This window comes from Sinohyriopsis cumingii, chromosome 10 (genome assembly GCF_028554795.1).
Source record: "Sinohyriopsis cumingii isolate HCF-2022 chromosome 10, ASM2855479v2, whole genome shotgun sequence".
NCBI lineage: Eukaryota > Metazoa > Mollusca > Bivalvia > Unionida > Unionidae > Sinohyriopsis > Sinohyriopsis cumingii.
In genome coordinates this window covers 45,568,220-45,592,042 of record NC_142970.1, presented here as the reverse complement: position 1 = coordinate 45,592,042, position 23,823 = coordinate 45,568,220, and the positions used below count along the sequence as shown (strand labels likewise).

The following is a 23,823-nucleotide window of genomic DNA, read 5'->3' as shown; positions in this document are numbered from 1 at the left end:
ATGTTGTGATAACCTCGGTAAACTGACAATCTCTCAAAAATAAAATTAAAATTTGGTCCCAAGGGTATTGGGTTTTTACGGTTTCATATTTCTTTCATTATTCACTTATATTTCATGAAAATTTCCATGTTTTAATATTTCAGTAATCCTCTGGGACAAGCCAAGTGCAGTGCCACATTGACAGTTTTAGAGGACAAATTGAAGGGACCGATTCTGCCCAAGTTTCTGAAGAGATTTGACCATATCAGTGCCCGTGAGGGAGATGAGGCAAAGTTTGAGTGCATTGTTGTTGGAGAGCCCAGCCCAACAATAACATGGCTGTTTGACCACAAGCCCATACCTGTAAGTCACCATGAGGATGATATCTTAGAACTTTACCCCAACTTTCTAACATCAAAGATTTTATTTGCTGTAATGTATAAGTTATTTTGGTTTGGAAACAGAATCATAGAAGAAAAGATAGGTTTTGATAATCGTTAGTTGTTTGATATTTAACCGAGGATTTCATATGAAGTCTTAAAAGATATTCCAGGACCAAAAAGACTCAAATTTGCCCCTACACCCCAGCTTGCCATCATAAATCACAGAATTCTGCATAATGTAAAATTTTAGGTGTTTTACTTTTGTAAATTTTATTGCCAGTGGATCAGATTTTCCCGCCAAAACAAGACCTCTTACTCTATTCCTTGTTAGCCTATACAAATCCCCATTTAGAGGTACATCCGTTGAATTAGGACCCAATACAAATCCCCATTTAGAGGTACATCCATTGAATTAGGACCCAATACAAATCCCCATTTAGAGGTACATCAGGTTGAATTAGGACCCAGTACAAATCCCCATTTAGAGGTACATCAGGTTGAATTAGAACCCAATACAAATCCCCATTTAGAGGTACATCAAGTTGAATTAGGACCCAATACAAATCCCCATTTAGAGGTACTTTAGGTTGAGTTGGGGCGTGCAGACATTTTAGCAATGGAGAGGTAAAACTACGTGAGGGCTATTCCATTTAAACATACCTGGGATCCGGGGATAGCACGTTTAATGTGGGGTACTCAGCCATAGATGCAATTTAGAATTTTCTTCTCATTTTAGTGTGAACTAACTCTTTGAAATCAAAGTACCCTGACAAATAGTTTTAAAAATCTGCCTTCCTTGGGTACTATGTGGAATGGAACAGCCCTGAGAGGACATAATTATCTCTTTGCCAATTCTTTGGGTGTAGCAGTCCAAATCTTTTTCAGGAGTCCAACAAAAGATTTGTCATCACACGAGAGGGGGATATTCATACCCTGACAGTGAAGGGGGTGAGGTTTGAAGATGATGGGAAGATCACATGTAAAGCATTTAACAATGAGGGAGAGGTCTATTGCAGTGCCAACATGTATGTCAGGGAAAGCAAGAAATCTAGAGAGACACCAGAATCTATGATCTTAGGAACAAGTCCTGCTGGGTGTGTAAAATTTAGTACTTCTGTTAACACATTAACCCTTAGCGATGACTTAATGGGGCAGGAGGTAGTAGCCTACTGCCGAGCTCTGTATCATCAAGGTCGTGCATGATACTCTAAAGTGGGTGGTATTATAGAAAGGTAGACAGATGTAGCTCTACAATGATACCAAATAATCTGGAATATCTAGTTTCATTACAAAATGCAGATTAAAAAAACTTTTGTGTCCAGATTTTAGAACTTTTGGTCTAAGATTTAAGGCAGACCAGTATGAACTGCAAACAGACAGATGAGCCTTTGCAAAAAGTAGGATAAGATGGGCATTTGGAATAAAGAGTGGTCTCCATACAGAAATAATGGTTCTGTTTAGCAAAAAAAAAAAGAGAAAAAAGAACTCCAACTTTTACCCTTCTGCTCATGTGTGAGTCAAATAGCCAATGAAAAACAATGTTCCTAACACAACTAGGCAGTATGTTTTTGAAAGATGACTGGGGATTTGGTGTTTTCAAGTCTATTCAGAAATAGCTTTCAAAATGTGTTTCCTACTCGATTTTCAGGCGAAAATGACAAAAAGCTCCAGGGGTTAATGTGTTAAGAAAGAAACTGTATTTTCTGTTATGAAATATATTGTGTGGGTTTTGGATGAGATAATCAATTGAGTTGTTTTATTTTCCACATCAAGATCCACAACAGACTGATATTTAATTTTTTTTGAGGGGGGAGGTCCTGGTATTTTTTTTTCCCAACCAGGCTGAATTTGTTGTTTTATCTCTTGATATTTTGTTTTGTTGTATAAACAGTTTTCGTTCCTCCGAGTTATTTTTTGTTTATTTTAACAATAAAAATTATGATTCCAAATTGGAGCATAACTAACAGTAGCACACAATTATTCAAGGGAGGTGATCCCTGCAGGGTTATTCCATAATCTGGCCAATCTTCTGTGGTATTTAATATTTACATTATGCAAGACTTTGAGGAATAATGGACTGCATAGTGTCTTTGTTAAGGGGAAACAAAATGGTATTCAATTTTGAAGCCTATGTAAAATGGGCTTTCTTTATCCACTTTTCAGGGTGTTTCCAAAAATACAAATGCAACACCAGTAATTATTTGTGATGCCATCCAAAAACATGAGCAATATTTCTGACTGACCTTCTACTCTAAAACCTGCTATTGAAATATAATAGATTTGAATTATCTGGAAAATCACAAGCAAGTTTGGACCTATAATATCAGTTTTAATTTCATTTTTATTTCATGACTAAATATGCAATTAGTCTGGTTATATTTATGCAGATTTTCTTGGGCAGCAGATCATAGCTAAAGATTAAAACATGATGATGGCAAGAGATTAAAACATGGTGATGGAATAAGATTAAAACATGGTGATGCAATAAGATTAAAACATGGTGATGGTAAAAAATTAAAACATGGTGATGGTAGAAGATTAAATCATGGTGGATTATTTTGCTTCACATGTAAAGTTATGTTTTTCAGTAGGCTTGCACTTTCTTCTGGACTGAAATAAACTAATTGAAATTAGGCAATTGATGTCAGTTTTATTCATTAATATGCATGTAAAGTGTGATTACTGTGTGATATAAGGAATAACCTCATATTGTGTGTATGCATATGGTTGCTTGGGCTTTGAATTTTCGTTCATTTGATTGTTTCCAGAAACTTTTTGAAATATTTGTTTGTTTGTTTTGGAAGCCAAAACATTTATATTTTGCCATCTCAAACGTGCAGAAGATATAATATGATGTGTTAGGAAACCAGTCAAGATGGATACAATATTAGAAGGAGTAGTTTGTATTAAGGATGGCAACATTGCAGTACAAATTGGTTAAACAACTATTAAAGAAAGCTTGATAAAGCAGATAGTTCACCTCATTGTTTCTAGCCTTGTTAGGATAGACACTCAGTGAGTAATGTTGAGGGTTGGATATCCCAATCTTGCCTGCCTAGCGATCAGTTCTCAAACATTTTTCCCCTGCCTTGGTTGTGTTTATTTAAATTGGACAGTAAAAGAAAATATCTTGCATTAAATAATTTAACAGAATTTTGATGTAGTACATTCTTGTTTTAGAGCAAAACCTGATTCATTTGATGCCAAACATGGGTATGTCCCAACATTCACAAAGAGACTGAATGATTATGCAGCACCTGTGGGAACAAGGGCCAAGTTTGAGTGCAAAGTGATGGGAATTCCTGATCCAGACATCTCTTGGTAAGGGTTTTCATTAAAACAAGCAAACTCTTTTACAGCTTCGGTATTCCATGGCGTATGGTATTCAGTCAAACCTCAAAGATGAATGGTGCAAGATGCTTAAAATATTACTGGAACAGTCCAAAGAAATGATTGTTTTATGCATAAGTCACAAATTCTTTACTTTTTCATGGACTTGTGCAGCTCTAAATTGCTATAATGTGCTTTGCTATAGTGCAATACCATATATAATGCTGTACCAATATGGACCACTTAACCAAACTTAAACTGTTGTTTTGGAATTGGTTTATGAAATTTATGTGTTTAAAAACCCCACAGAAACATGAGCATGATAGCTCTATTTTTTATTTAAAACATTATTACTTGATAAAATTAAAAAATTCATGTTCTATTATTGTTCGGTATGTACGTTGTTCTCACTATACAGTGGTTTAGTTTACAACAATTCTCACTTTACCATAGATCAGTAAATAACAAAGTCAGCAGTTATGAACCCAAGCTGCTACATTATAGTGATGTGACAACTAACCAAACATTTGTCTAGAATCATATATTGACCTTTCATTTTTAATAAAATACTTTTGATGATAATTCTTTCAAACCTCAGTCTGTAAGATATTATTTTATTAGCTAAAGGAAAGACATGCTCAACAAAATAGTAGTGGGGGATGCTCTTGCTTTTTTGATCTGCAAACTAGCTACATATATTGTGATACGAATCAGACCGCTGTATTATGGTCAGCTCTATAAAAAGGGTATGACCAACATTTTTGTTCCCAGCAGCTTTAGGGAAGTTTATTGTTTTAGTCAATTATTTAACATCTACAATTCTTGTTTTCCATTTTTCAGGATGAAGGATGGAAGAGTTATCTCCCCAGGTGGACGTTATGTCATGAAGCGTGAAGATGGAGTATGTACCTTGATAATTGACAACCTAAATGCTGGTGATGCAGGTGTCTTTACATGTATAGCTTCTAATGCTGCTGGAAAATCATCGTCCTTAGCTAAGCTCAAAGTGGGAGGTAAGAAGGACAGTAAACTGAGCTAAAGAAAAAAATATACCCTAAAAACCCCAAAGTAAAAGCCATGATGTAGGAGAGTCCAGTTATTTTTAGCAAGTAAATGAATTTCAGTTTTGGTTAGAAGTGCAATGTATAGCAGACAATGGTAAACAATGAAATTCTTATACAAATGGCCAGTTATTGTAAGTCATTGTAGGTAATCTAATGCAAGGCATTGTGGGTAAAGCTGGTACCATGTTTTATTTGAACTATCTCAACCCATATATCAATTAAATTTTCATAATGAGTCAAAATACCATTCATACCCATAATTCATTGCAGAAAATTACCAGTAATGACATGTAAAGATAGGGCCAGTTCATTCATAAATTTCTGTTGCATTTGTTTTTGTCTGCTTCAAATCATACTTCTTATCAGTGAAAAATTCATTTTGTTTAAAGTAATTTGGCTCTCATGTTGTCAAGGCTTGAAGGTATCATTTTTAAACTGGTGAAGTTAAGTTGTCAATGTGTGTATGTATCATTTTTAATTTGATGAAGTTGTGTTGTCAAGGTGTGTAGGTCACATTTTTGGTTTGTTGAAGTTATTTGTGCTGTCAAGGCTTTAAGTTATTGTTTTTAATTTGGTGAAGTCATTTTTCTGCAGACTTGAAGGATATGTGTATTTGAGCCTTTTGAGATGGATTTTCATACATTTACGTAATAAAAATACACTGTCATCAGGTTTTCATTGACTGATACCATAACATGAATGATGATGTCTTATGTTACATAACATCATCTACATGTTCACTCGTGTTGTTAATCAGATGAAATAAAACGATCAATTATTCTCTCATTATGACTGATAAACTGTTAATTTTAATTGGTTTGAGATACAAATATTTTATATCTTTTCATGGACACTCATTTTGACATACCTGGTTATTGTTAAGTAGCTTGTATCCTGAAAGTAGAATGGTTTCCTGTCTCCTTTATTAATCTCCTTATTGTAGGCATTTGGGTTATGGTAAACAAGTGTAGGCTGTAATAATATATTATATTTTTTACAGATGATTTCATTTTAAAAATGCAAACAATTAAGAACACGAATCTTTAATCATTTATATTCAGTTATCAAATGTAATAATTGAATACTTTGTCACTTGACTTGTCTGACCAATTTTCCATTATTTTTATATAAAAAAATCAAAATACTAATTTAAAATATTGAGTATGAAAATACGTCTGAATGCAGTCAAGTTCTTTTAATAAAACACAAATCTTCTATCATTAAAAACATTTTATGAATCCAATTTTTAGAACTGAACTGCAGTTCATTGTTAGCAATATATAATGCATTAAATTCTGAAGTCAAATAAATGAATGCCAGAGTGAAATTATTACACTGTATTATACATGCAGGGGAACTCTGCTGTAATGGAGTAGTTGGGGTCTATAATTGCCAAACACAACTAGTGACACATGATGAAGTGAGAATGATTGAAAATTTAATGAATGAATTATGAAATAAATTGTGAGGCATGATGCTACTGTTTGATATATGAATTAATGTTATAACAAAGCAAATTTTTTTAGGGTGTCCTTGTACTTGTGTTTCTAAATTCAGGTATTGCACTCTTACCTGTAAACAATTTCATGCTTTTAGATGAGAAGGAAATGCCTATGGAGAGATCATATGATGAAGAAAGTTATACTCCCTCCAAACGACCACTCAAAGACCTCTCCAAGCCTGATGGTAGGATTTCATGCTTTTCCTGCAGAATCACCTATAAAATATGTCTGTCTTCTTTTTTCTGTCCCTCTCTTTTGCTTTTACAATTTGAATCTAATTCATGATTGTTCATCAGATCCTTAATATTTCTATTCAAATTGTTTTAATTAGTCTCGGTTCATTTGAGGGTTTTAATTTAAATTCTGTAACCCTGTTACAAATGGAATGAAATTTTAACAAAAATAAGAACCAAGTTTATTAATCATAATGCTAGTTCATAAGTACTATTTAATGAATATATTTGCCAGAATTTTCTACATGTTGCATGGAAAGATTGGTTACATGGGGAAAAATTTACAATGGGTTTCAATCATTACCTCCAGGTATTCCAACAATTCCTTATGATAAACCAACACTTTTGGATGTCCGTGGTGATGCTGCCAAGTTGTCATGGTTACCAGCAAAAACATCCAACCTTCCGACGGAAGCCAGGAGGGTATCATACATTGTGGAGTCAAGAGAACTACCTGGATTTGAATGGACAAAAGTATCAACAGGCATTCCCGGAAATACATATTTTGCACGTAATCTTCGACCTGACAAAGAATATGAATTCCGTGTACGAGCACAGAATCAATATGGAGTTAGTGAACCAACTAAAGTTACAAGTTTGCCAAAGAGAGAAGGTAAGTTGATTAAGGGATATATATTTATATATGTTGTACGTGTATGATTCTGTTCCTTCATAATATTGAATTCAATGCTTACAGCATTACTGTTTTGCCTGGAGGGATTTGCATCCCTCCATGTGTATAGCATAGTATGCATTCTTATTTGCTCAATATAGTTTGTCTTACTAAATATAGTAATCAACTTTATGATCTTGCTAAAATTAGCAATGACAGTTAGTGATTGAGTATATAGATACACTGGCCTTACAGGTCAGAAAAAATTTCACAAAGACTATTTACGGCAGTATGTTAAGAGTAATAAAAAGGGATCATAAATATAAATGTTCTTCCATCAAATCTTACCTAAATTTTGATCACTTTAACCCTCCCAATCATTAGGGTTCTCAATTGCTTGATTTTAATAAATCCTTTTTTTATGATCAACAGAAGTAGCAGATGATACAGGGTCATATTTGTTTGGTTAAGTTTAAGCCAGTACACATGGAAAAAATTTTAATGCAAACAAAAAGCCTTTTTGCTTAGATTGTTTCTTGAGAGTTTTGAAACTATTATGTCTGAGCTTAGTAAACCATGCATATTGTGTGGTCCTGATCAATCACCAAATAAATCAAACTTGTTATAATTACAACTAAAAGATTTCTGAACATGAAATTAATTTTATTAATGACCTTGTTCAATTTGAGTTCATTGAAAGTCACAGGACAAAGTTAAGGCATAGCAAATCTTTTCATGTAACAAATTTTGTTGGAACAGAGTAGCTGTATATCACCATTTCATCATGCACATTGTGAAATTTTATTTGCAAGATACATTATGATACTTAAAATACAGAGTTTTAGGCTTTTCAGTACTGAAATAAAGTGCACAATCTTTGTGTACATTGACTATTGTTCAACAAATGTCAAGTGAGATTTTAGTACAAAAAAAGACTATCCTGTTTCTGATGAATAAACTTATGAAAATGAAACTCAACCTGTGCTTAGTATTTCCTGTAAACATTTCCCTAATTTATACCCTTTCAAAGGTATAACCATTGGAAATTTGTCCAGTATTTTATAAACTACACAAAATATAGAAAGTGTATCATGTATTAATTGTATATAGATAAACAGAAAATGAATACCCAACTTAGATTCAAAATTAAAAAAGTAAGAAAAGGAGTTAGTGAGATTTTTAAAATACAAAAAAATTTACAGAGGCCTATTGAGACAAAGGCATTTAATAGTAAGTGTCTCACGCAGTTATAATAATTTAAAAAAAATGAAATTGAATATAGCAGCTCATTTCATTCATCAATGCAGTCAGGCAAGGCCATAGCTATCAGCTTTTCCCAGTTTTCATGAAGTCATTATTTAGTATTGCTGTTACTGTTACTGTTATATAATTATCATTTTCATAAATAAATTAGGTAGATAAAACAAATGTACTTCATAAATAAAAAAATCCACAATAGTTGTAATATTTATTTAAACATTTGATGGATATATTTGTTTTTATATTTCAGAAGATGTTAAGAAATTGTTTGTGGATCTACCAGAACTGAGAGGTAGGTTTTGTATCATATTTCAAAGATTGTTTTAGATAATCGTAACATTTTATGAATTTTCTTAAAGAGTTGGTACTCATTCTTGCACAGTACACTCTGCATGCATTCTGTATGTCACAGGGAGCCATGGTAGCCCAGCTGTTGGAGCATCAGACATGTAATCCTGAGGTTGCAGGTTCAGTATCTGCTTGAGCCAGGTTGCTTCAGCTGCCTTAGTGTGCCCATGAGAAAAACACTTAGCTTTCATTTCCTTGGCATGATATAACCACTTAGGTGTTAAAAGTACTGTTAAAACAAAAAAACAAAAAAATCACATTAGCATAATTGTGTCACTGCACTAGTACCTAATCAGTGTTTGAATAGTTGAATTTGAACTTACAAACCATGGCTGTCAGATTCTAATTCAGTTCATTTAATAAAGAAAGTTTCTTTAACAAAGAAAGTCTGTATAAATCAAATCAAATTTTGAAAACAATTTATGTCAGTTATGATTCCAGATTAGTTGCTACCCCCATCACCCAACTGCAGTTCCAAAAGGAGGCATATTGGTTTGTTGCTGTACCTCCATAAATCCATAATTTGTTCCAAATGTATTTTAGTGCATTAACGCAAAAACTTTTGGACTTAGAGACATTACATATTTTGCAATTTATCATGGTAATGAATAGTTGACTTTATTAGATTTTTGGGCCAATGCAGCAATTTATTAATTTTCATATATATATTATATTATTTTGGGATTTAGACTTCTTTGACAAAAATTTCAAAAATCACTTGAGGTAGGTAAGTAAGATCCTGTAAACATAGTCGTATGCATATACAGATGACCTGAGTAGATATTCAGGCCATTACAGCAAGGTTTTGTTGTTTTTGTTAACATGTTTTTGAACTTTTCAGACCTTTGTTAACAAAAACTTTGAGCATGATCAAAGAAAAATTATGTGCAGTAGCCAAATTAAATTTTTATGCCAACATAGCAATATTTCAAAATTTCAAGTTTGGAATTTGCTGGACTTGGACTTGTTGGTCTGTACTGTCTGCAGTGCAAATTTTTGGTTTAATTTCAGACCTCAAAAATTTGTTACAGTTTATTTCATTCAGATGTGTCTTTTCAGCACCACCAAAGCTGCCTGTCTCAAGACCGATTATCACTGAGATGGGAGATGAAACCATCAGGTTGGCGTGGAAGCCAGTGGAGTCCATCCATCCCAGACCACATCCTTCTGTTTCCTATCGCCTGGAAGCCAAAACACTGCCAGGAACTGAATGGACACCAATCACGAGCCGAACCCAGGACACTACTCATTATTTCTCTGAACTTATGCCTGATAGAGATTATCTGTTCCGAGTCAGAGCAGAGAATGAGTTCGGAGTGAGCGAACCAACTGATTCACTTTGGTTGCCAAGAGCACGACGTAAGTTATTATTATTACTGTGTGACACTGGATTGGTTATACTGATTCAGAATGACTAATTACCTCTTTAATTTATTAAGCCCCACCATCATGTCATGTCACATAACTTAGTAACCTTACACAAATTACATCATATCATGTCACATCACTCAATAAATTTATGAGGACTACATCATGTCACATCATTCAACGACTGCATGATGTCATGTCACATCAATCAGTACCTTAAAAGCACTGCATCCTGTCATGTCCATCACTCAATAACTTACAAGGACTGCATCATGCCATGTCACATCACTCAATAACTTACAAAACCTGCATCAATTCATGTCATATCACTTGATACTTACAAGGACTGCATCATATCTTGTCATGTCCATCACTCAATAACTTGCAAGATCTGCATCAGGTCATGTGATATCATACAGTAACTTGCAAGGACTGCATCAAGTCTTGTCATATCACTCGATACTTACAAGGACTGCATCAAGTCATGTCATATCACTCAGTAACTTACACGGACCGCATCAAGTCCTGTCATACCAATCGACAAGGACTGCATCAAGTCATGACATATCACTCAGTAACTTACATGGACCGCATTAAGTCCTGTCATACCAATCGACAAGGACTGCATCAAGTCATGACATATCACTCAGTAACTTACATGGACCATGTCAAGTCATGTCATATCACTCAATACTTACAAGGACTGTTGAAACTATAGAACACAGTCCTCAAACCATGAATTTAATTACTGATGACAATGTTGTTTTTCATCAAAATCCCCCCAATATATTATTTGCCAATATCAGTGAATTAGCTCAGTTTTTCATACAATATTGGGTACTTATTTTTGCCAGGAGGTAAAGCTGAAAATAAATCATGTTTGAAACAATTTTACATTTAGTAACTATTTTTGCTGGCCTGTGTGTTTCAGGGTTCACAGGTGTTCCCGTTGAGAGACCACAGATAGTTGAATTAGAACCACATCAGGCAAGACTGAGATGGCAACGTGTCAGCATACCAGTATTTGACCATGATGATGAACCTCTTTTATACATGCTGGAGATGGAGGAACCACCACGAGATTGGCGCACAATTGCCTATGACTTAGATGACACAGAATACATAATTGATGGCTTGAAACCTGGTCGTGACTACAGGTTCCGTGTTCGTGCCAAGAGTCCCGCAGGTGTAATCTCAGAACCATCGCCAATTGCATCACTATACACCACTTTAGGTAAAATAGATCTCTAACTCTTAGTTTGTCTGTGTCAGTATTATGAAATTTATGAATTGTGTTATATAACAAAAGGTAGTGGCATTTAGTTAGAGCAGTGATGGTAAATTTGCAGATTTTTTTTACAGTTCAGAAGATGTTACAATGATGGCAGTAATATTGTGCAGTGTCTTGATTACTGACAGTACTTTACTGATATTTCATACCCCCATGTCTGTAAAATAATCAGTTTGCAAAATTATGAGAAAGTGAAAATGTTGTGATAACTATCAGTCTGATCACATTAGACAGATTCTGCCAAGGGGAGTGAATGTGCAGAATGCACAAAATTTTACAAATTTGCACATTTGAAAAGCATTAGTGTTTGAGAACTTATGCACAGAAATAGAAACTGTATGCTAAAAGAAAATTAAGAAGAAAGAATATCAACTAATATATATATATAGTGGTCCCTTTCTTATAGGGCCACCCCTTATGCACTGGGAAAGTGGCCTCATAAGACAGGTGGCCTTTCTAGAGGGGCTTTAAAAACATTATGAGAAGTATATGTAATATACGTAGTAAGAAAGCAACCATAAAAGGTTATTCTTATTATAATAATAGGCTTATTTCAACTGAATATACATTGATAGTTCTTATTCTTGGTATAAGCGAGATATGCACACGAGTATTGTTGTAATGCACATTGCAAAACCATTCAAAAACATCATTTAAATTTTGGTACTTAAATAATACTCATTCCATTTGCTCCATTTTCTCACTGCTGCTGAATAACCTCCTTATTGGATACAACTTTGTTTATTCAAGTTTTTTCAATATAAAATTGTTTTATTAAAGTTTTTTCTACATAAAATTGTTTGGCAAGCCCTCCCTCCCCACCTCACCCGATGTCATCGAGTAGAATAACCAACTTTCTTCAAAAATAATATGCCTCCGTTTATATGATGACATGTTAATGTTTGGTAATGATTTATTCGGATGTTATTTGGATGTTGCTAACTGTATGCAATTTAAAGGAAGTGATAAATGTGTTGTCACGTGAGTTTTTGGTCTTTGTCTGGTACCCTGATTTGTTTGAGGTTAACTTCTCTGCATGTGTGTTAATGCACAAAATCTATTTTTAGCCTTGCTGACCCTGTTATGATCTTGACAATTACGTACTGTTGCATGCTTAATCATCAAAGAGAAGAACTAGAGAGATGAGTGAAGCCCAAAACTCTATCATAACATTGTTGAGCCTATTTCCTGTAAATGTTGGCTTTTATAGACAATGATATAATATCAATCTTAGTGTTAAATGTACTTTAGTCAGAACTTCTTTCAGTAGCAGAAACTTGACATTGGAGGACATGTATCAATGATAGAGATAATCTGATTACTTACCTTACATCACAATATGGATTAATTCTTGGTTCTGGATGCATTTGAAGAAAAAAGTGACCAATTGGCAGGGGAACATTTTCCATTTTTGTACTAATATGCCGGTCACTGGTTGCATTAGAGGGGTGTCCGTTCTTGAAGGGTATTTTTAAATACAAACTCACCGGTGCCAAGGGATTTTGGCCGGAAGAAATGGGTGGCTGCTGATCAGCGTGGGGCCGTTCAAGAGGGGGACTACTATATATATTGGAGGAATGTTCTAATTGATACAGTTTCCAATTCCTCAGTATAATGAGGCCAATACTGTGTTAAAAGTGCCATTAAAACCCACAAACAACAAAACAGATATTGTGTGCCATAGCAGGGCTCTTTCCTTAAGACCAACATCTCAGCAAAGAGAAAAAGAAAAAGACCAACATTCTTATGCAGAATATAGCTTTTGAACTGCAGAGGTAAAGGTCATATAAGTGACCTCTATCTTTTTGCCACTTAAGTACACCAAGGTTGTCCAAAATAAAGTCCAGGATCTGAAGTCTACTTGCCAAATGTTTCTATTCATCCTGCAAACTACCAATCTTTCATAACTTGTGCTGACTGGAAGTGGAAAACATGTCAAGTTTTTAAACAGCTGCATGAGTGAGAAAAAAAAAATTGCATTGTTGCTCCTAATGTCAAAGTGTTGGACTTCTTGTTTTAAACTATTTCTGTTGTAAATTGCTATATTTGGACTTGACAGTATCTCAGGTATTTACATTCATACCTCAAGGTCACGGTCACATTAGTAGATAATGTAAGTAATTGGTTGTGTCCTTATCCAGGCTGACACTTTCAACCCCTAAAGATATTTTTGATGAAACTTTACAATGGTTCACAGCTTTTACAATAGACTAGGCCCTGACTCAAAAGGTCAAGGTTATGAGTAGTGAAAAGGTCATGAGACTGGCTTATCAGTGCCATTGACTGTAATCTTGTTAATATTTGCTGTTAACCACCTTGTTTCAGAAAATTTCCATCATTTCATCAGTTTTCACAAAAGCATTACCAAGAAATGTTTGTATTTTTGTTTATTATTAAATTGCTTAAGTTTTATGTTGTTGATATGATTTACTTGAAAATGTGACTTGAATTTCATGACACATAAAAGTTAAAATATAGTGATTTACATCTGAAGTAATTATGGCATTGTTCTCAATGCTCATCCCTCTGCTGTGAAATGTCTTGAGTTGATATCATTCCTTAGCTTAGAGTATACTGTGATATCCTATTTTGGCTCAGTGTCCTGGAATATCCTATTTTAGCTCAGTGTGTCCTGTAATATCCTATTTAAGTACATAGTATCCTGCTATAACCTGTTCACTGTCCTGCATTAACCTGTTTGAACTTTCATTTTAGTGTCAATATTCGATCAATGGACTTTTATATATAATCTTTATTCAAAAAGAAGTGGATCAATAATTTAAAAGAATGTCTCGGAACTGAGCTCATCAGAGTACTTGTCCATTTACAGGCACTGAGCTCATCAGAGTATTTGTCCATATCGTTCATGATCTTTCATTTCCAGTCAGAAATTCTGTCGAATAATTTTCTGTATCTCCATTCTTCTATTTATAGCTCAAACTAGAACTCCAATTGACCGCCTGGAAGTTGAACGTTATGAACCTGACACACAGAGCATGCAGTTGTCATGGCAACGTGTTGATATCCCACCATTTGACATCAAGGATGAGCCACTGATGTACATGCTGGAGTACAGAGTTCCACATATTTCTGACTGGCGCACTCTAGTGAGTGGCATACCAATGACTCGTTACCGTGTGACTGACCTTATGCCAGATCAAGACTACCAGTTTCGAGTACGAGCTTTGAGTCCTTATGGCATAAGTCAGCCATCACCAGTGTTGCCAGTTTCTTACAGACAGCTTTCCACTGGTATGTTAAATGTTTTCATTGTTTCGATTACATGCAAATCAACGGACAATATTGGGACCCCGAGTGGCTGAGTGGTATAAGGAGCTCACCATTCAAGATCACCGCCATCTCACCTATGTCTGTGTGGGTTTCAATTTCAGGCTTGGCTAACATGGGACGTGAGAAAGCTTGCCAGTAGCTTCTCATGGGTCAGTGGTTCTTCCTAGGTTTTCCTGGGTTCTTCCTACACCAGTTATATTGGCCACCATGTATAACCTATCTTGTGGTAAAAGACGGCGTTAAACCCTACAGCAATAACAACAATGGACAATATCAAACCTTTTTGATAGACCAAAACTGTAATTTACTTTGTCAAAATACTTGTACACAATACATGCTACTAAATCTTGCTTTCTCTATAATCTGCTCAGTCTTCAGATCAATGGTAGTATTATTTAAAACACTTTACTTTTGTCATGTAAATTTTCTACCATATGTAAGGTTTTGCCCACACCAAAATATGCCAATTCTGGAGTGGCTATGAATGATGGGAAATCTGCAAGACATGACCTCATGTTTTTTTTCTCAAGCTATAGTTACTGTATTACCTTCAGAGTGACATTGTGCTATTTTGGATTGCCTTCCTGTTTTTTTTATATATAATGATAATGGCATTGAGGCTTTATTTGTTTATATCCATCTTTTTATCCATACATTTATCCATTTACACTTACTATGAATCCAGTTCGGAGGATTGTGAAAAGCCACTCAGCATAGACAAATTTAGCTTGCATATTTGTAGGAATATGTTGGTGATTATAGAAGGTTTTAAATTTTTCTTAAATATTTTTTAAAACTATTTGGACTTTTGACCTACTGATATGCAAATAACTTAATCAGTTTTGATGCCAGTACAGCAGGTTTTCAAAGTTTTGTGAAAACATTTTTGATTATTTTGAAGTTTTACTTTTTTGATAAAAACATTATTTTAGCAGAAACCACTCAAAATCAAACTTTGAAATTTAGTATTATGATTATGTAGATGATATGGCTAGATTTTCATGCAATTATAAAAAATCAAGGTTTTCCTGAAAATTTTGTTTACAAACATAAACACATATTTTTAAAAATTTTATGAAATAATTTTATTTTATGTTAAGTTTCACAGTTTCTTTTGACACAAGCAAAATGATGTATCAATTTCAAACTAATGTCTTATCCTCTCCACAGATATCAATTCCAGTGCATGAGAACATTTAGTACAAAATTATTCCTGCAAATTGTGTAATAATCATGTATCCTTTCTTGTGAGTCAAGCATAAAGTTTGACTTATAAATTTGTCAGATAGATGTGAATATTGAAAACAATTTCAACATTGAGTCTTTGTGAACCTTATCACATGCAAATCTTTCTCATTGCAGCTCCAATAAGACCATTGTACACGGGTCAGCTGGAGATAACTGATTTTGAACCTGATGGCTTGCGGTTGTCATGGCGACCACCAATCCTGGACACCAGTCAACAAATCAAATACAAAGTTGAGAGACAGGAGCCACCTCGTTTAGACTGGGTCCCTCTGGCCACTGGTTTGACAGATACATCATACAGAGTGACTGGCTTACAGCCTACTAAGGATTACAAATTTAGGGTCGTCCCTGAGGTCGGAGGTCATCATTATGAGCCTACGCCTCCAGTATCACTGTCAACTATTCCAGGTGAGAACTTTTAAAACAATGAATAGATGGAATAGTTAGCTTTTTGTGAAGTAAGGCGATAATCTGTATGAGAAACCCCTCTCAAGAGAGGACACTCTTCTATAAGGCCACATTTTGCTGCAGGTGTGGCATAATAAGAGATTGTTGGACAGTTAATCAAATGTTTATTTATAGACAATATTTAATGAATTACCATTTATCAGAGTGCTGAAGAATACTGTATATGCTGTGTCCTGCCGCAAACAGTATAGACCCAGATTTGCTATTGCATAATGTGCTGGCATATCAATGGTCTGTGTTGTTTGTTAGGAGTACTCAGTACAACAAACAACACAGATACTGATCTGCCAGCACATAATGATATGACAGATCCGGGGTCTGTGATGTTTCCAGATGAGTAATCAGTACAACAAACAGCATATATACTGATCTGCCAGCACATTATGCTGTGACAGATCCAGGGTCTGTGATGTTTCCAGTTGAGTAATCAGTACAACAAACAACATAGATACTGATCTGCCAGCACATGATGCTATGACAGATCCAGGGTCTGTGATGTTTTCAGTTGAGTAATCAGTACAACAAACATCATAGATACTGATCTGCCAGCACATGATGCTATGACAGATCCAGGGTCTGTGATGTTTTCAGTTGAGTAATCAGTACAACAAACATCATAAATACTGATCTGCCAGCACATGATGCTATGACAGATCCAGGGTCTGTGTTGTTTCCAGTTGGACTTGACTTACAGGTGAGTATATTTGGTATGTTGAATATTACAGTTCTCATCTGTAGTTTTCTTCATTAATCTGTAATCTAAAATGATTACGTTTTTAAGAATTTGATGAGACTTCTGCATTGAAGTGTTGGATTGGATGAAATACCTTTAGTTATTGGATTTTATGACCTATATAGAAGGTAATTAGGGCATGTTATAAACTGTGTTAGAGAAAAAAATGTGCCTAGAATCGGATGTTGTTAGTGACTGACATACACTTTCTGGAAGTTATATGTCTCACATTTGGTCATAGAACATATTGTATTAGGTAAAGCAATGTTTTCACTATGTGATTGTTTGTCCAGTAGAAAATAAAGCTGACAAGTTTATTAACCTCGTTATGACATGTGTTATATCAGAGAACATGAAATGTAAAACTTTTTTTTTTAATATGCAAGGAACATAAGTCAGAAAATGTATGCAGCAAGGTTCCTAAACCTTGCATTAACATATGTGATCTGTTTTTAAGAAATATATTATATATATTTCTGAGAAGAAAGATTCTAAAACAATTTTAGTTCTAATACTATTCATATTTATAAGAATATGTTAAGTGTGTAACTTTTTGTCTACAAGTAAGTTACCAATTTTCATATTTGACAGTCCAAAATTTCTGTAAATTGGATATTAAATTCATCTTCTTCTAAAACCTAGAGTTTAAAATCTTTTCACCTCAAGTTCTGATAGCAATATCTTGTGGCAGAATTAGTAACAAATGCCAAGTAATAAGAGTTGGCATTACATTTTTTATAGTTCGTCCTCGTATGCATATGCAAGAGCCCAAGTTGCGTGAACATGGCCCAGATTCAGTTCAGCTGTCATGGCCACCAGCTGAATTTCCAGTTTACCAGCGACAGAGGATGCCACTGTACTATAGCCTAGAGATGATGGAGTTACCGAGCACAACCTGGGTCCCTGTGGGTAGACGTATCCCAGAGACAACTTACACTGTCACTGGCCTGCGACCTGACCGTGACTACAAGTTCCGTGTGAGAGCAGTGACTGACTTTGTTTCTAGTGAGCCAAGCTTGCCAGTTACATTCTACAGAAGGCCAGGTACTATAATCTCTATGATTTTGATTATTATTCCATTAGCAGTTAATGTTTATATTAACTTTAAAGTGACATTTTTTTGCGAGTTGAATTTAAAACTGATAATTTATCAGTTCATTGTAGAAATAGATGTAGCACAAATTATTTTATAATGATAATCCATTCTTGTACAAGTATCATTTTGTTTTAAGTTTCCAGATGTTTTACTTTATATTGTTACATTTTTCTTTTTCTTCCTTCAGTTCCAACTTTCCCACACCATGAGCCATTGGTGAAAGATGTCTCAGCCAATGCCATCTTGTTGACATGGCAACCAGCCATATTCCCAGGTGGAGGAATAGCAGCACCAATTACATACCACATAGAGATACAGTCACCACCTGGTGTCTCCACCTGGACCACAATTTTGGCAAACCATCCATCATGCAGTGCACGTTTATCTGACCTTCGACCTGACCTTGATTACCTGGTCAGGGTTAGGGCACAGTTCAAGGACATCCTTACTGAACCAACACTGCCTGTGTATATCCCAAGACGTGCAGGTAGGTCTAAAATGAAGACTTTAGTTTTGCTATATTATTTTCAGTTTTCATTGGTATATGTACATTAACACCACATCCTAAGAATTCTTTTATTCTTGGTCCTAGGCAAAAGTTTGGAGTTGGTTTCATAGCACCAACCTTTGGGGAGAGGCCCAATGTGGAATAACTTGTACATTATACAATTTTATTTAAAATTTATGTGTTTTCTCTTTTTAGTTCCTGACCACAAGTTTATTTCATTCTGTATGCATACTGTTATTCTTGGAATCCTCAATCTTTGTGAGTGGATACATCTTGAAGAGTAAAATTCTCTCATTATAAAAGTAGGTCACATACTTTGGGGCACAGACAACTAATTCAGTTTCCATAGACAATAATGCTAATGTTTTGCAAAGTTACAGGTATGTATAAGTCATACTTAAATCCTGTGTAGAAAGAGTTAACCATTAACAAACTGATATGCTAAGTGACTTATTTTAGAGAAGTACCTTGTAGGAGTATGCTATCAGATTTAACGCAGGGACATTTCCTATTTTATATCAGGGTGCCTGGAAATGTCTCCCCATCTACATTGAGAATGGCTCTGCTTCACCTGCACTGAAATGAAAATGGTATTGGTTTCAAGCCTAATATTCATCCTTATTTTGGCCTCTTGTAAAAAGATAAACCTCAATTAATCTTCCTGTAATTATTTTTAGCAAATCATTTACCTTCATTCTCTTAAATGGGGTATTTAATACTACTCCACACATAGATTAGTTCCATAGCTCACTGAAAAATTAGTTATATGTGTGCTGAATTTGGTTAAATTTTGTGCTTAAGTATATTTCTCAAGCCTTGTCATCTGCGGGAGGTCGAAGTTTTGAACCCTGGCCGAGTCAGACCAAAGACTTATCAAAATGGTCACAAACTAACAGCTGCCTTGCTAGGTGTTAAGCATTAAGAGGTTAGTGTTAGGACTGGTCAGCCTTGTGTGAGGATAATGTGACTGGGTGGGACATTATGCTGCATGTCTGCAGCATGATGCCCCAGTGCTAGACATCACTATAAACTGCCACACTGCAAACATGATAGCGATATGACTGAAACATTGTTAAAGCTATGCTAAAATTCCAAATCACACACACACACACACACACATGCACACAAGCCTTATCATCGAAATTGGTGAGTATTGTATTGCTTATCTATAAGTATATACATCATATCTTAAATGGGTGTCATTGATCACTAATTTAGGTGAAGTTTTATATTTTTTTCAAGATCATATAGGATTTTTGTATGCTGCTTATACACTGTCCTACTTACAATCATCAGACTTGGTGGGATGCATCAAGGGCATGCATCTTGAAGAATACTGTGGTGGTACTCCTTTTATAAGTATCCCCCTCCCCCCAATCAGAGGGAGGAACATGCCATATAGAAGGGTGGCATTTTGGACATGGATTAGTAATTACACATGAAATAAGAAAGTCACAGCCATTTTGCAACAATTTAAAGTTTGAATTATGAATCACATGGCATCATTTTGATGGAAGCAGTTAATAATGACATAACATTTCTTTGTTTAACAATCATGATATGTTATTACATGTGTCTTAAGAATAATACTGTGATTCCCATCACCTGTCACCTAATTTTCCATTTGTTAAATTTGAGTATAGTTGGTTTTCAGTCAAACTTTGGCTCCCTTCATGTACAGCTTCAGATATTTGCCTTTGATGAAACCTTATATACCATCTGATGTAAATGGATGAACCATCAAAGCACATAATTTAAGCCACAAGCACATTACCTTTGCAAGGAAATTATATAGGGTAAAATACAATACTTGTGAAAGACTGATTCAAGAAAACTATACTCAAATATTTATTAATTCACAATAATTTTGTATTTGCTATATTGCAAAAGCCAAAATAAATGTAATATTATGATTCACAGCAGATTCCTCTTATATTAATTTTTTTTTCTTCCAGTGCCACCTCGTCTGCCATGTGATGAGCCATATCCGGTGGAGATTGCTCCAAATGCTGTTAAATTGCAGTGGCGATCAGCAGAACTTCCAGTCCACATTAATGATTATTCTCCTGTCACGTACCGTGTCGAGGTACAGGAGCAGCCTGACAAATCCTGGGTTACTGTTGCTCGTGGCATCCCTCACACTGATTTCAAAATCACCAACCTTAATCCAGAAAAAGATTATATGTTCCGCATCAGGGGAGAGAATGACTATGGCCTGAGTGAGCCAACAAGGCCAGTTCATATTAGGAAGAGAGCAGGTATATCATCTTTGATGATCGGTGTTTTACAAATCAATAATATACAATTTTATTGGTGTTCTATATTTCAAGGTTATGATCTTTGACCTCAGTGTTTTTAAATAGTCCACAATGTTGTTTTGTAGACTGTCAAGTCTAGCCATACAATGTAGACATGGTTATACCATATATGTTTACTTACAACTGAAAACAACATAGACTCTAATCTGCCATTGCATAATGTGCTGGCAGATCAGGGTCTGTATATGTTGTTTTACTGACTGCTCCTAACAAACTGCAATGACCCAGTTCTGCAAGCACTTTACATGACAGATTTGGGTCTGCACAGTTTGTAGTTGGACTATACATATAAGCAAATATATATGGTAAATATCACAGTTATTACAGACCCTGAAATGGATAATTTTCATGTGCACTATATTTACAATTGAAATGCATTCAAAATTCATTTTCATTGTGTTCCATTTCAATTCCATTCATATTTGTTGTCATGTTGTTTTTCATTAGTCTTTTTGCTTCCATTCATTGTTTTCTTTGACTCTTTTGTATTGACAAAAAAATCTAAGTGTCTTCATTGAAGACAGATAGTCTGTTTTAAAGGGAGATAACTTTTGTAGCTTGTGTCATTAAAAGTGTGCCTTAATAAATAGGAAATGCACATTATGCAAATGACAGCATTGAATTGAAGATAAATAAAAATGTGGTTGTGGAGTAATAATCAGTAATCTTTATTCATTTTTTCATTTGCTTCAAATGCAGATTGTACGGATATAGACACTGGTGATGGAATCATGTTAGTGACAGCTTGTGTGGAGTGATAAAAATGGCTCACAATGTAATAATTTGATGCTGGATTTTTCGCCTGAAAATTTAGTTTAAGCTTGAAAATAAATGATTTTCAAATCCATTCATCAGATGCATATTGTATTTCAAATGTTTTGATTTATCATTGCTCATTCTGCATTCACCATTATGAATTTGTACTCTTTTCTTAAAAAACATAATTTCATTTGTATACATTCATTTCATTTGTGTTCATTCTGCATTTCATTTGTGTTCAGCCTTCATTCTGATTTCTTTTTCACTGGTAAAATGACCCATTTCAGGGTCTTTACATACATTTAGTCTGTTTATATCATGTAGAAGATTGGTATTTGTGATATTAGTATGCAGTTTTATACTTATTTCTTCTCATGAAGTTATAATTCATTTTATACTATTATTATGACCTGCATCTTCTATACCATTCACTAGCATGCCTTCAGAAACCCTTAGATGTCTACTCTCTGATTATGCTTCACTGAAGTTGATTTCTCCAGTGATTATTTGGTAGCAGTGTATTGAATTATGAGATGTCAGTTTTGAATTGTTAAAGCCAAGGCAGATAATTTGAGGACGTTCATACTAAGTATACGATTTTCATATTCAGCTGAGATAGTCGCAGGAAAAATATGATTCAGCTCATGATGATACAGTCATACTGCTTCTCATTGAGCTAGCAATGGTATGCACAATGTCTAGCTTGCCAGTGTGTGCTCAATAAAGGTATGCACAATATCTAGCTTGCCAGTGTGTGCTCAATAAAGGTATGCACAATGTCTAGCTTGCCAGTGTGTGCTCAATAAAGGTATGCACAATGTCTAGCTTGACAGTGTGTGCTCAATAAAGGTATGCACAATGTCTAGCTTGACAGTGTGTGCTCAATAAAGGCTTGTTTGAATTTGATATAGAGTATTCAATTGAATGCAATGTCCCACTTGACAGTGTGCTCAGTAAAGCCTTGTTTGAATGTGATATAGAGTATTCAATTGAATACAATGTCCCACTTGATAGTGTGTGATCAGTAAAGCCTTGCTTGAATGTGGTACAGAGTATTCAACTGAATGCAATGTCCCACTTGACAGTGTGCTCAGTAAAGCCTTGTTTGAATGTGGTATAGAGTATTCAATTGAATTCAATGTCCCACTTGACAGTGTGTGCTCAATTAAGGCTTGTTTGAATGTGATATAGAGTATTCAATTGAATTCAATGTCCCACTTGACAGTGTGTGCTCAGTAAAGCCTTGTTTGAATGTGGTATAGAGTATTCAATTGAATGTAATGTCCCACTTGACAGTGTGCTCAGTAAAGCCTTGTTTGAATGTGATATACAGTATTCAATTGAATACAATGTCCCACTTGACAGTGTGTGATCAGTAAAGCCTTGCTTGAATGTGGTATAGAGTATTCAACTGAATGCAATGTCCCACTTGACAGTGTGCTCAGTAAAGCCTTGTTTGAATGTGGTATAGAGTATTCAATTGAATTCAATGTCCCACTTGACAGTGTGTGCTCAATTAAGGCTTGTTTGAATGTGATATAGAGTATTCAATTGAATGCAATGTCCCACTTGACAGTGTGTGCTCAGTAAAGCCTTGCTTGAATGTGGCATAGAGTATTCAATTGAATTCAATGTCCCACTTGACAGTGAGCTCAGTAAAGCCTTGCTTGAATGTGGTATAGAGTATTCAATTGAATGCAATGTCCTTCTTGACAGTGTGCTCAGTAAAGCCTTGCTTGAATGTGGTATAGAGTATTCAGTTGAATTCAATGTCCCACTTGACAGTGTGTGCTCAGTAAAGCCTTGTTTGAATGTGATATAGAGTATTCAATTGAATACAATGTCCCACTTGACAGTGTGTGCTCAGTAAAGCCTTGCTTGAATGTGGCATAGAGTATTCAATTGAATTCAATGTCCCACTTGACAGTGAGCTCAGTAAAGCCTTGCTTGAATGTGGTATAGAGTATTCAATTGAATGCAATGTCCTTCTTGACAGTGTGTGATCAGTAAAGCCTTGTTTGAATGTGGTAT

General features: G+C 35.0%; 1 protein-coding gene across 1 annotated transcript in view; it reads left to right on the top strand.

Annotated features, from left to right (window-relative positions):
• The window catches only part of LOC149789967 (uncharacterized), a 299,468-nt gene that overhangs the window by 151,977 nt on the left and 123,668 nt on the right, over nucleotides 1-23,823 (top strand). The window contains exons 19-32 of the mRNA XM_089973148.1: nucleotides 144-342; nucleotides 1,248-1,456; nucleotides 3,543-3,683; nucleotides 4,533-4,705; nucleotides 6,353-6,442; nucleotides 6,802-7,104; nucleotides 8,615-8,656; nucleotides 9,772-10,071; nucleotides 11,012-11,314; nucleotides 14,306-14,623; nucleotides 16,025-16,318; nucleotides 17,853-18,155; nucleotides 18,395-18,694; nucleotides 20,671-20,973. Of these exons, the coding sequence (XP_089829274.1) occupies nucleotides 144-342; nucleotides 1,248-1,456; nucleotides 3,543-3,683; nucleotides 4,533-4,705; nucleotides 6,353-6,442; nucleotides 6,802-7,104; nucleotides 8,615-8,656; nucleotides 9,772-10,071; nucleotides 11,012-11,314; nucleotides 14,306-14,623; nucleotides 16,025-16,318; nucleotides 17,853-18,155; nucleotides 18,395-18,694; nucleotides 20,671-20,973 (3,278 nt within the window). The remainder of the gene's footprint in view (nucleotides 1-143; nucleotides 343-1,247; nucleotides 1,457-3,542; nucleotides 3,684-4,532; nucleotides 4,706-6,352; nucleotides 6,443-6,801; nucleotides 7,105-8,614; nucleotides 8,657-9,771; nucleotides 10,072-11,011; nucleotides 11,315-14,305; nucleotides 14,624-16,024; nucleotides 16,319-17,852; nucleotides 18,156-18,394; nucleotides 18,695-20,670; nucleotides 20,974-23,823) is intronic.